The 13,465-nt window shown below is 38.7% G+C and overlaps 1 protein-coding gene across 4 annotated transcripts in view; it reads left to right on the top strand.

Moving 5' to 3' along the window:
* THSD7B (thrombospondin type 1 domain containing 7B) overlaps window positions 1-13,465 on the top strand; it is a 985,451-nt gene that overhangs the window by 921,900 nt on the left and 50,086 nt on the right. For all 4 annotated transcript variants that reach the window (XM_051849593.3, XM_089329248.1, XM_070071551.2 and 1 more), the window contains one exon: window positions 1,351-1,468. In XM_051849593.3, coding sequence (XP_051705553.3) covers window positions 1,351-1,468 — 118 coding nt within the window. The remainder of the gene's footprint in view (window positions 1-1,350; window positions 1,469-13,465) is intronic.

Genomic DNA, 13,465 nt, shown 5'->3' with positions numbered 1-13,465 from the left:
AACTCCAAAAATATTTAGTGTGTATAGTAAATCCTTTACTTTGATATGAGCAAATATATAAATTATGCATTAATGGAAAATCAGGTTCTCTGTTTCTGCCTGGCAGATGCCCAGCACATATTTAAAGAGTATCAATTTTGGGATTGCTGTTGTGGCGTAGCAGGTAAAGCCACCGCCTGCAGTGCTGGCATCCCATATGGGTGCCAATTCAAGTCTGAGCTGCTCCACTGCTGATCCAGCTCTCTGCTATGGCCTGGGAAAGCAGTAGATGACCTGAATCCTTGGGCCCCTGTACCCATGTGGGAAACCCAAAAGAAGCTCCTGGCTCCTGGCTTCGGATGAGCACAGCTCTGACTGTTGCGGCCATTTGGGGAGTGTACTAGCAGATGGAAGACTTTCTCTTCTCTCTCTCTCTCTCTGGCTCTACCTTTCAAATAAATAAATATATCTTTTAAAAAAATAAAGAGTATCAGTTTTAAAAGTCTCAAAATAATACCCAGGGCATTCTTCTGAGATCTAGAAAGGTGATGAAAGTGTTAATCTAGCTGACCGGTCATATCATATGTAGATCACAAATCCCATTGTGGTCATTTGTATTTTACCCACTTGGCAAGTCAGCAGACTGTAATCATTTATTTTTGATTGCTATAGATATACTGCTAATATTTAACACTTGTGAATGCCAAAGTTTCCCTAATTAAGTATACCTATAGTGACTCCCGTAACACATTATTTCATTATTCTGTTTGACTCTTAGCTGACTTACTCTTTCACTAGGATCTCTTCCACCTTGACCATTAGAGAATTTGTCTTTTGTCTACATGCTCATTTCAGAGAACAAGAGGAAAACATAATGTATTGTCAACTCGTCCCAAAATGAAGACGAGTGTGTTTTTATTCTCATTGCTTTTGTTTATACACTTCAAATGATTGGTTTTATTTTCATGCCTATGCTATTCACTTCTTGGCTCAGCCAGATCATAGATTTGAGCTATTTCTGTAAGTCTGGCCTGTCTAGGAGTACAGCAGGCATGCAGTTGGCCCTGAGGTGGTTTCCTGGTTCCTTGGTCCCTGAGCAACAGGACAGGGTTCAGTCAGGTGACTTGTTTTCCAAACACCTTAATGACAGGTCTATTCTAAAGGTTAACAAATTATGAAAAGAAATTTGGGCTGACAAATTTTTGCATGTGAGGTAAGGACAGTGATTGTTTGCCATCGATTTCTATAAGAAAATATAAATTTTCCCCACCAAAATGTGGCAAGGTCATTATTGCAGAGTAAAGAGCAGTCTTTCCAATAAAAGGATAATGATTTCATTTGATAGTGATATGATCACATTTTCATTTGCAGCGGAATTTGGAGAAGCCTCAAAGGATGAGCATTCCCTGCATGGTGGAATGTGTGGTTAACTGCCAGCTAACTGGGTGGACGGCTTGGACAGAGTGTTCACAGACCTGTGGCCAAGAAGGTATTTGGGTTCCTTCTGTTTGTTCTATATAAATAGATTCCTTTTTAAATGTGCCAGTGGGTTCATACATGGATAGCATAAGTAACTGTAGCCAACTGAAAGTAACAAGACACTGACCTGGAGGGGAAAAGAGGACAGGTTCTAGCAGAGGTAAGCAGGGACTGCAGGACCAGGACTGACCTGAAAACAACCATGGACTCAAAGGAGCTGCTGAGCCCGAGCACATGTTTATTTAGAAGGCCATAAGCCAACAGGTTAAAAAAATACGTTGATTTTGGAGACTATGTTTATAAAAGTAATGCTGGCTACTCTACCAGTAAGTCCCCAAAGCACGGTGGCTGAACACAGTATAAAGACGGGTTTTTCATTCACGTCAAGACAGGAATAGTTTCTGCTTCACATTCAATGGAGGTCACTGGTTGATGAAGATCTGACACTTTAGAATCACTAAGTTTCTCTGCATGATGAAATCAGCTGCCTCTGTAGATGTTTGCTTTCCTATGGACTGAGTGGGACGTGGGACCTATCCCATATACATTCTGTTAGACAAAATCTATTCCCATGTCTCCAACTCAGTACAAGGTGGCAGGAAAGGAAGTCTAATTTCTTCGTGGCCACTATTCTACAACAGTGTTACAGGATGTGGGAAAGGAAGTATGGCATTTTGGGGAATGGATAGCAGGCACTTCCACACGGTCCCAGGATCCCACTGGGTAGGAAATGCACAGGAGCAAGGAATGCAGAAGTCAGTGGCTACTCCAGACAAATGCAAGGCTCAGGTAAGAACCAAGACATGTGTCTAAAGGAGAGCAATAAGACCATAGCAGGAAGCCCTGGAGCTGGTTAGGATAGAACTCTGATCTGAGAGAGAGTTACAGTTTATCACCAGATAAGTGTCATGAATCTGGTGTATAAGCCTAGTGCAAAATAATAGAATATGAGTAGGCAATTAGCCGGGGAGATGGGAATACTCAGCTAGTCAAAGGGGTTACAAAGACCTAGATCTAATGGCCAACCAAAGATATCTGGAAATAGTTTTCTAGAAATCCCAAGACTTGACCAGAGGAGTATGAACTCATTTTTAAGTTACCCACAAATGAGTCCACTGAGGTCACTGATAATTCTTAGTCTTTGTTTAAAGAAATATTTATTTGAAAGTCAGAGTTACACAGAGAAAGGAGAGGCACACACAGAGAGAGAGAGAGGTCTTCCATCTGATGGTTCACTCCCCAGTTGGCTGCAACAGCCAGAGCTGTGCTGATCTGAAGCCAGGAGCCAGGAGCTTCTTCTGGGTCTCCCATGTGGGTGCAGAGGCCCAAGGAGTTGGGCCATCTTCTACTGCTTTTTTGGCCATAGCAGAGAGCTGGATCAAAAGTGGAGCAGCCAGGTCTTGAACTGGCATCCATATGGGATGCCGGTACTTGAGGCCAGGGTATTAATCCACTGTGCCACAGCACTGGGCACAATAATTCTTAGTCTTAATCAAAATTATGTGAAGAACTAAGCAGGGCTGCACATGGAAAAGCGGCTCATCTGTGAATTCACCCATAAGAGCCTAGAGAGGACAGAGCTAAAAGTAGTAGCCAGGAAGTATATTTTGGAGTATCTGACTATAGGAAATCGACACCTACTTGTGCAAAAGCATGGCTTACAAGGAAAACATAGGAATCCAAAATCTATTAATAATGTGCCATTTCCTGCACCCATAAAAGCAATGAATCTCAGAAAAGTAAATGGTAGAGCTTAGGACTTGTAGTTCAGTGATTGACCTATAGTTCCTTGGCTATTCTGAGAGGTGGTGTGATATATATGCCAGTGGGGTTGTCACTCTATGGATGGATAAATTTGAGTACAAATTTCAGTTATTTAATCAAGTAAAAGTTGATCTTTCTTAGTCTCATGGTGTTATCTATGAATTAAAATTCATGCACATGCTGAAGACTTTGTTTTTTGTTTGAGAAATCAATGATATAAAAATATGGGAGGATACAGGGCATTAGGATTGAGCCATCCTGGACATGTAGTGTATATTAATTTCCAATTCCAGCTCTGTAACTACCTGGAGTGTACAGGATTATCAGACTTCCAAAGATCTTTTAAAGATTCTTCTATACACTCTGTCACCCTCATCTACCAGTTTAAAATCTTTCTGCCCCTCCATATCCATTACCCTCTACTGCCCTGGGGGATCCAGTTAGTTCCAGTATTAGTCATACCCTCGATTGCATCATGCTTCGTTCTACCCTGGAAATTTTCCTCACATAGAACATCTACGTTTACCCCTCTACCGCCTCCTATGACTTGTATCATACATAAATTAAATTAATTATAATATATGTCTTCCTACAGAGTCAGCAGCCCTGGTAAGATTGCTCATGGGTGCATCTCCCGAGTTCTGATGAACACAGTACTTACCACACTGCAAGAATTTCAGCTAATATTTGCTGCTGTCCAGGTGGTTCTGGACTATCGGGGGAAAGTTCAAAGGAAAAGAGCTTACAGGCTAGGCTGTGAGCTCAAAGTCAGCCAGCTCTTGCTCCTCGCTTTTCCCTCTCTACCTAGATAGTTAAGTTCCTAGAGCCCATCAACAAAGAAGTTATTCTGTCAAGGAGACAGAAAATATGTTTGTTACTATTTTTTATGTTTGCTTATGATTTTTATTAAAGCTATCTTTTATAATTGCCCCATATACGACTGTGTTCTATAGTTTTATATTGTGGATAAACAAATACTGAGTTTGTGTTCAAATGACCCCTTCACTTGTTTTTTTTTTTTTTTTTTTTTTTTTTTTTTTTTCCCCAGATACCTTTTATTTGAGGAATACAAACCTCATGAATTTCCAGCCTACCCACCCTCCCACCCCTCTTCCTCCTCACTCTCTTATTCCCATTGTTATTTTTTATTAAGATTTATTTTCTTTTTTTCTTTTGAAGATTTTTATTTATTTATTTGACAGGTAGAGTTATAGACAGTGAGAGAGAGAGAGAGAGACAGAGAGAAAGGTCTTCCTTTTTCCGTTGGCTCACCCCCACCAAGTGGCCGCTACGGCTAGCACATTGTGGCCGGTGCACTGTGCTGATCCAAAGCCAGGAGCCAGTCTCTCCTGGTCTCCCATGCGGGTGCAGGGTCCAAAGACCTGGACCATCCTCCACTGCACTCCCAGGCCACAGCAGAGAGCTGGACTGGAAGAGGAGCAATCGGGACAGAATCTGGCGCCCCAACTGGGACTAGAATCCAGAGTACCAGTGCCGCAGGTGGAGGATTAGCCTAGTGAGCCGCGGCACCGGCTAGATCTATTTTCAATTAACTTTATACACATGTGATTAACTCTGTACTAAGAAAAGAGTTAAATAAATTGTATGGAAAAAAACTGCTTTTCAACACTTAAGGGCTGCTCAAAATCATTGCATCTCAAGGTGTTAATTTCATTTCTATAGATTACCTTCTAGGTGCTTTGTTAGTTATCACAGATCAGGGAGAAGATATGGTATTTATCCTTTTGGGAATGGCTTATTTCACTAAGTACTATGTTTTCTAATTGCATTCATTTTGTTGCAAATGACAGGATATCTTTTTTTCTTTATTGCCATTTAGTATTACATGGTGACTGGACTTTTGGGTTGATCCCTTAGCTATTGTGAATTGAGCTGCAATAAACATGATTTCACTTCCCTTGGGTAAATTCAGATTTCTGAGGTAACTTCATACTGTCCTCCACAGGGAGGACATTCTGTCAGTTGCTGCTTCACTTTGCTGGCTGTTTCTTTTGCAGTGCAGAAGCTACTCATTTTGATCTAATTCCATTTGTCCATATTGACTTTGATTGCCTATGCCTTTGGGGTCTTTTCCAAGAACTCTTTGCCTATACCAATGTCTTGCAGGGTTCCCTAGTGTTCTCTAATTATTTGATGGTATTGGTTCCCATAGAATTGGGTCTTGAATCCATTTTGAGTGGATTTTTGAATAAGGTATAAGGCAGGGGTTTTGCTTTAGATTTCTGCATGTGGTGATCCAGTATTCCTAGCACCATTTGTTGAAGAGATGGTTCTTGCTCCATGGATTGAATTTAGCTCCTTTGTCAAATATAAGTTGGTTATAGATTAATGGATTGATTTCTAGTGTTTCAATCCTGTTTCATTGGTCTGTCCATCTGTTTTTGTATCAGTACCAGCCTGTTGGGATTATAACATCCCTGTAGTATGTCTTGGAATCTGGTATTGTGATGTCTCTGGCTTTGTTTTTGTTGTGTAAGATTGCTTTAGCAATTCGGGGTCTCCTGTGTTTCCATATGAATTTCTGCTTATTTTTTCTATATCTGAGAATGTTCTTGGTATTTTGACTGGTATCACATTGAATGTATACAGTACTTTTGGTAGTATGGACATTTTGATATTGATTATTCCAATCCGTGAACATGGAAGAGTTTTCCATTTTTTGTGTCTTCTACTTCTTTCTTTCATGTTTTTTTTTTTTTTTTTAATTCTCATAGTGCTCTTTGATTTCTTTTGTTAAATTTATTCCAAGGATTTGATTTTTTTGGAGCTATTGTGAATGGGACTGATCTTAAAATGTCTTTCTCAGCCATGGCATCCTCTCTGATACAAAGGCTTTTGATTTTTGTGTATTGATTTTATATCCTTCCACTTTACCAAACTCTTCTATGAGTTCCAATAGTCTCTTAGTGGAGTCATTTTTATCTCCTATATATAGAGTTGTGTCATCTGCAGATAGAGATAGTTTGACTTCCTCCTTCTCAGGCAGTGGTGAGAGTGGGCATCCTCATCTGGTTCTGGAGCTCAGTGGGAATGCTTCCAACTTTTCCCCATTCCATAGAATGCCGCCTGTGGGTTTGTCATAAATTACCTTTATTGTTTTGAGAAATATTCTCCTACACCCAAGTTGCTTACAGTTTTCATCGTGAAGGAGTGTTACATTTTATCAAATGCTTTCTCTGAATCTATTGAGACAATCATATGCTTTTAGATCTTCAATTTGGTAATGTGATGTATCACATTGATTGATTTGTGAATGTTGAAACATCCCTGCATAGCTGGGGTAAATCCCACTTGATCCAGGTGAATGATCTTTCTGATGTGTTGCTGGTTTTGATTGGTATTTTTGAGGAATTTGGTCTGTAGATCTCTTTCTCTGCTGTATCTTTTTCCAGTTTAGGAATTAAGATGATGCTGGATTCATAGAAAGATTTTGGGAGGACTCCCTCTCTTTCAGTTGTTTTGAATAGCTTGAGAAGAATTGGAGTTAGTTCTTTAATTGTCTTGTAGAATTCAGCAGTGAAGCCATCCAGTTCTGGGCTTCTCTTTGTTGGAATTCAATTTCCATCTTGTTTACAGATCTTTTTAGGTTTTCTGTGTCTTCTTGGCTCAATTTAATTAGATTGTGTCAAGGAATCTATATCCTTTTCTTCTAGGTTTCCCAATATGTTGACATACAGCTCTTTGTAGTAATTTCTGATGACCCTTTTTATCTGTGTGGTGTCTGTTGTTACATTTCCTTTTTATCTCTAATTTTATTGATTTGTATCTCTCCCTCTTTTTTGGGGGGGTTATTTGAGCCAATGATGTGTCAATTTTCTTTAGTTTTTCAAAAAAACAGCTTTTTGTTTCACTGATCTTTTGTGTTTTTTTTGTTTCAATTTCATTGATTCTCTAATTTTAATTATTTCTTTTCTCCTTCTAGTTTTGGGTTTCATTTTGCTGTTGTTTTCCTAGGTCATTGAGATGCATTAATAGTTCATTTACTTGGGGCCTTTGCAATTCATTAATGTAGGCACCAATTACTATATACTTTTCTCTTTACACTACTTTTGCTGTATCCTATAAGTTTGATATGATATAGTGTTGTCTATTTGTTTCCAGAGGTTTTTTTTTTTATTTCTCATTCAATTTTTTCAATGACTGACTGTTCATACAGGAACATTTTGTGTTGTCTATTTGTTTCCAGAGTTTTTTTTTTTTTTTTATTTCTCATTCAATTTCTTCAATGACTGACTGTTCATACAGGAACATTTTGTTAAGTCTCCATGTGGTTACATGTGTCCTAGAGATTTCTGAGCTGTTGATTTCCAGCTTCATTCCATTGTTGTCAGAGAAGATCATGGTATGGTTTCAAAGTTTTTTGAATTTGCTGAGACATGCTTTGTGGCCTAGCATGTAATCAGTGCCTGAGAAAGTTCCCTGAACTGTGAGAAGAATGTGTATTCTGCATCTGTAGAATGAGAAGTTCTGTGTATATCTGTTAGGTCTATTTCGCTCTATAGTGTCAATTAATTCTGTCATTTCCTTTCTGATTTTCTGTCTGGTTGATCTGTCCAATGCTGAAACTGGGGTATTGAAGTCCCCCCTACTATTGTGTCAATTAATTCTGTCATTTCCTTTCTGATTTTCTGTCTGGTTGATTGGTCCAATGCTGAAACTGGGGTATTGAAGTCCCCCACCACTATTGTGTGGAAGTCTATGTCCCCCTTTAGATCCATTAACATTTCTTTTAATATGCTAAGTGCCCTGTAATTACATGCATATACATCTATTAGTCACATCTTCCTGTTGAATTGATCCCTTAATCATTGCATAGTGCCCTAATCTGTCTCTTTTAACAGTTTTTCTGTTAAAGTCTATTTTGTCTGATATTAGGATGGCTACACCAGTTCCTTTTTGGTTTCTGCTAGCATAGAATATCTTTTCCAACCATTTATATTTGGTATTCATGTATCTTTGTTGGTGTGTTGTGTTTCTTGTAGGCAGCAATTAGATGGATTTATGTTTTAATCCATTCAGCAGTCTGTATCTTTTAACTGGAGAGTTGAGGCCATTTCTATTCAAGGTGACTGTTGATAAGTAACTATTTGACGCTGACATTTTCCCATAAATACTCCTATTGTTTACTCTGGAGCTCCTTTGTACTTTCACTGGGAGATTTTCTGCCTTTACCTTCTTTCATAGTGATGGTCATGTTTCTGTGTGAAATACATCCTTAAAAATCTTTTGTAAGGCTGTATGGGTGGTGACAAATTCAGTTTCTTTGTTATGGAAGGTCTTTATTTCATTTTCACTCATAAATGAAAACTTTGCAAGGTACACTATTCTGGGTTGACAGTTTTTTTCTCTTAAAATTTGGACTGTATCTCCCCATTCTCTCCTAGCCTGCAGGGTTTCTGATAAGAAGTCAGCTGGTGCAACTATCATGTTTATCCAAAATGGGACCTCCCCGTCTTGGCTACTTACAGGATGCCAGTGACAGGGGGTCAGGGAAAGTGAAACATGCCCACCTTTTTTCCCTCTAGGTTGTCAAGTACACTGGCCCCATGGGTACACGCCAGGCTCTTCCCATAGCTTTATCACCAGTGGCTTGAGCTGATGCAATCTGGTCTCACCTTTCTCCAAAGCCGGTGCTGAGGCTCTCAGCTTCTGGGATCCTGAGCTGTGCACTTCCACACCCTCCACATAGGTCCATAGTGTCCCTTCAGTTTGCATGGAGTTTCCGCTGCTGTTTTCTCCCTAATGCTTCCCTGAGATTGTACCCTCTCCATTATTTTTTAACTATCCTCCCCTAGACTAGAGCAGTAAGCTCCATCCCTATTCTGCCATCTTCCTCTTCACTTGTTTCTTTATTACTTTTGTGTGGAAGTCCAAATTCTGCCACTGTGCCAAATCACTGAAACAAAGCAGAACTTCATGCTATTCCAACACAACACCTTAGAGATAATACCCCACATCAAAAGGTTAGCACTGGAATATCGTTTTAATTTTCCAAGCAGTTCTGTTAGTGCTATGGACTCATCAGAACCTTTTGACTATGAGTAGCAAATAAAATCCCCTCCCAGATCTGAATCCCACTATTGGAGGAATATAAGCAATTAGATCCTAAGTGAAAAATGACCTTTCTCTAATCCCTAGAGAAAACAAATATTTCATAAGAAAAGTCTTAGGGAACCCAGACACAGAGAAAAGCTGGGAAAACAAGATTCATAAAGCACTGGACATGATCTAAGTAGCATCCACTGGCATGTAAATATGGCACTCCTTATACACCAGGTCTAGCTTGTTTTTAAGGATCTAGTTGTCTAGCTGATTGGGAATCCTTTCTTTCCCTTTAAATATCTTAATCTTATGACCTATTAGATACAGTAATGGCATTTGAAAAAGACTGTATAATCCTGATATCTGATATTCCCTCGGGCAATCTAAATGTGCATGCATTCAGATGTTCCTTTTTTCATTTAACAAATATTTATAAAATTTATGACTATTATCCTGGCACCTAAAAGTGTCTTCTTTCATTGTCAAAAGTGGCAGAGTGGGAAATAAATTATATGGTGACCCTACTATTTTGGGTTCCATTCTTGAAGGCAGTACTATATAATAAATGAATTCATACTTTCACAAATACTCACTGAATGCTTTCTGAGTATCACACATTCATCCAGGTGCTGAAATGGTATTGTACATGCAAAAGATAAAATATCAGGCAAATCAGTCCCATAGCTTCCCAAAAGTAATATTTTGTGAAATGCTGGGAGGTGAGGACAAAGCTGAAAAAAAAAAAAAAAAACAAATCAACAAGCACATGAATAAAAGAATAACAAACATTAAATTCTAGCTAAAAGTAAACTGAATGCATCATGGGCAATTATGAGTATCTTGTAAGAGAATGAAATTCTTGGGAAGAAGGGCTGCTAAGGAGGTGAATATTATGTCAAAAATGAATGACAAGGTGGTGGAAACACTCTTTTTTATCATCCAAGAAATATGTATTGAGTACCTACTATGTGTCAGACACAGTTTTAGAAACTTAGGGCTGAGTATTTAAAAATATAGACCAAAATCCTGCCCACTTGACTTTATGTTCTAGCATGCAATTAATAAGTCATAGTTATTTTATTGACATTATTATTACATTGCTTCTATGATTCTTTTTTATTCTCCATAATTAATTAATCACCAAATTCTGACTCTTGTGTTTCTTTCTGTCTGACTCCTATGGTTTCAGATCTACAATGTTGTAATTTCTTCTGTTTAGCTCTGTTCTTATTATTTATTCTTATTACTTCTTTATTTTAAATATTTTTATTTATATAAGGTAAACAAATTTCATGTGTTTCATATATACAGATTTAGGAGTAAACTGATACTTCCCACCCTACTCTCTCTCTCCTGCCATGCTCCTACCCTCTTTCCCTCTTTCTTTCTTATTCTTCCTTTTAATTTTTATAATCACATACTTTCAGTTTATTTTGTATTCATAAGCTTACACTTCCACTAAATAAAGAATGCATCAGAGCTGCTGCTGTGGTGCAGAGGGTTAAAACCATGGCTTTGAAGCACCAGCATCCCATATGGGCACCAGTTCAAGTCCCAGCTTCCCCACTTCTGATCCAGCTGCTTGTTAATGTGCCTAAGAAAGCAATAGAGGATGGCCCAAGACCTTGGGTCCCTGTACCCATGTGGGAGACCCAGAAGAAGCATCCAGAAGAAGCTCCTGGCTCCTGGCTTTGACCTGGCCCAGCCAAATAGTTGTGGCCATTTTGGGAGTGAACCAGGAGTTGGAAGATCTGTCTCTGCCTCTCATTTTCTCTCTCTGTATCTCTGTCATTCAAGTTAATAAACTGAATATTTAAAAAAAATAAATAAAAGAACTCAACAAGGAGTAAGAAGAAAAAAAAAAAACACTGTTCCTCAACAGTAGAGACAGGAGCAATGAACAATAATCAAATCTAAAAATGTAAATTTTGCTCATGTGCATTACCTTTTTTGTACTCTAGTAGTTACCACAGATCAGGGAAAACTTATGATATTTGTCTTTTTTGAGTGGCTTATTTCATTAAGCATATTGATGTCCAGTTACATCCATTTTGTTGCAAAAGACAGGATTCCACTCTTTTTGTATCTGATTAGTATTCTATGGTGTATGCATACCACATTTTCTTTTTTTTTTTTAAAGATTTATTTATTTATTTGAAAGCCAGAGTTACCCAGAGAGAGGAGAGACAGAGAGAGAGAGAGAGGTCTTCCATCCGATGGTTCACTTCCCAATTGGCCACAATGGCCAGAACTGCCAGGAGCTTCTTCCAGGTCTCCCACACAGGTGAAGGGGCCCAAGGACTTGGGCCATCTTGAACTGCTTTTCCAGGCCATAGCAGAGAGCTGGATCTGAAGTGGAGCAGCTGGGACCTGAACCGGTGCCCATATGGGATGCCAGCATTTCAGGCCAGGCCGTAACCCACTGTGCCACAGCACTGGCCCCTTACCACATTTTCTTTATCCAGTCATTAGTTGATGGACGTCTTGCTTGATTCCGTATCTTAGCTATTGTGAATTGAGCTTGCTTAAATATGGAGATACAGATAATTATTCCATATGCTGATTTCTTTTCTTTGTGTAAATTCCTAAGTGTGGCATGGCTGGGTCATATGGTAGATCTATTTTCAGCTTTCTAAGGAATCTCTGTACTGTCTTCCACAATGGCTGTTCTAATTTACATTCCTACCAATATGTATTTTGGTACCTTTTTCCAACATCCTTGTCAGCATTTACTCTGTATTGATTTCTTTTTTTTTAACTTTTATTTAGTAAATATAAATTTCCAAAGTACTGTTTATGGATTACAATGGCTCCCCCCCCCATAACTTCCCTCCCACCTGCAAGCCTCCAATCTCCCGCTCCTGCTCCCATTCCATTCACATCAAGATTCATTTTCAATTATCTTTATATACAGAAGAGCTATTTAGTATATATTAAGTAAAGATTTCATCAGTTTGCACCCACAAAGACACACAAAGTGTAAAGTACTGTTTGAGTACTAGTTATAGCATCAATTCACATTGAACAACACATTAAGAACAGAGATCCTACATGAGGAGTAAGTGCATAGTGATTCCTGTTGTTGACCCAACAAATTGGCACTCTTTTTTTATGGCGTCAGTATTCTCCCTAGGCTCTTGTCATGAGTTGCCAAGGCTATAGAAGCCTTTTGAGTTCATCGATTTTGATCTTATTTAGACAAGGTCATAGGCAAAGTGGAATTTCTCTCCTCCCTTCAGAGAAAGGTACCTCCTTCTTTGATGGCCTGTTATTCTACTGGGATCTCACTTGCAGAGATCTTTCATTTAGGTGTTTTTTTTGTTTTTGTTTTTGTTTTTTTTTTTTGCCAGAGTGTCTTGGCTTTCCATGCCTGAAATACTCTCATGGGCTTTTTAGCCAGATCTGAATGCCTTAAGGGCTGACTCTGAGGTCAGAGTGCTGTTTAGGACATCTGTCATTTTATGAGTCTGCTGTGTATCCCGCTTCCCATGTTGGATCGTTCTCTCCCTTTTTTATTCTATCAGTTAGTATTACTCTGTGTTGATTCCTATAGGAGAGCCATTCTAACTGGAGTAAGGTGAAACCTCATTGTGCTTTTGATTTGCATTTCCCTTATGGCTAGTGATCCTGAGCTTTTTTTTTTTTTTTTTTTTTCCATTTGTCTGTTGGCCATTTGAATTTCATCCTTTGTAAAAATGTCTGTTCAAGTCCTTTGCCCATTTTTTAACTGGATTGGTTTGTTGTTGAGTTTCTTGAGCTCTTTATAGATTCTGGATATTAATCCCTTATCAGTTACATAGCTTGCAAATATTTTCTCCCATTCTATTGGTTGCCTCTTCACTTTGCTGTATTTTTCCTTTGCAATGCAGAAGCTTCCTAGCTTATTATAATCTCATTGGTCTATTTTTGCTTTGATAGCCTGTGCTTTTGGAGACTTTGCCTGTGCCAATGTCTTGCAGAATTTCCTCAATGTTCTCCTCTAGTTATTTTATGGTATCAGGTTGTAGATTTAAATCTTTGATCCATTTGGGATCGATTTTTGTGTAAGGTGCAAGGCAGGGGTCTTGTTTCATATTTCTAGATGTGGAGATCTAATTTTCCCAACACCATTTGTGGAAGAGACTGTCCTTTCTCCAGGGATTGATTTTAGCTCGTTTGTCAAATATTAGTTGGTTGCATA

Source organism: Oryctolagus cuniculus, chromosome 3, assembly GCF_051225735.1.
Source record: "Oryctolagus cuniculus isolate XC-2025 breed Fujian yellow rabbit chromosome 3, ASM5122573v1, whole genome shotgun sequence".
Lineage (NCBI taxonomy): Eukaryota > Metazoa > Chordata > Mammalia > Lagomorpha > Leporidae > Oryctolagus > Oryctolagus cuniculus.
This window is presented reverse-complemented; position numbering and strand designations above follow the sequence as displayed.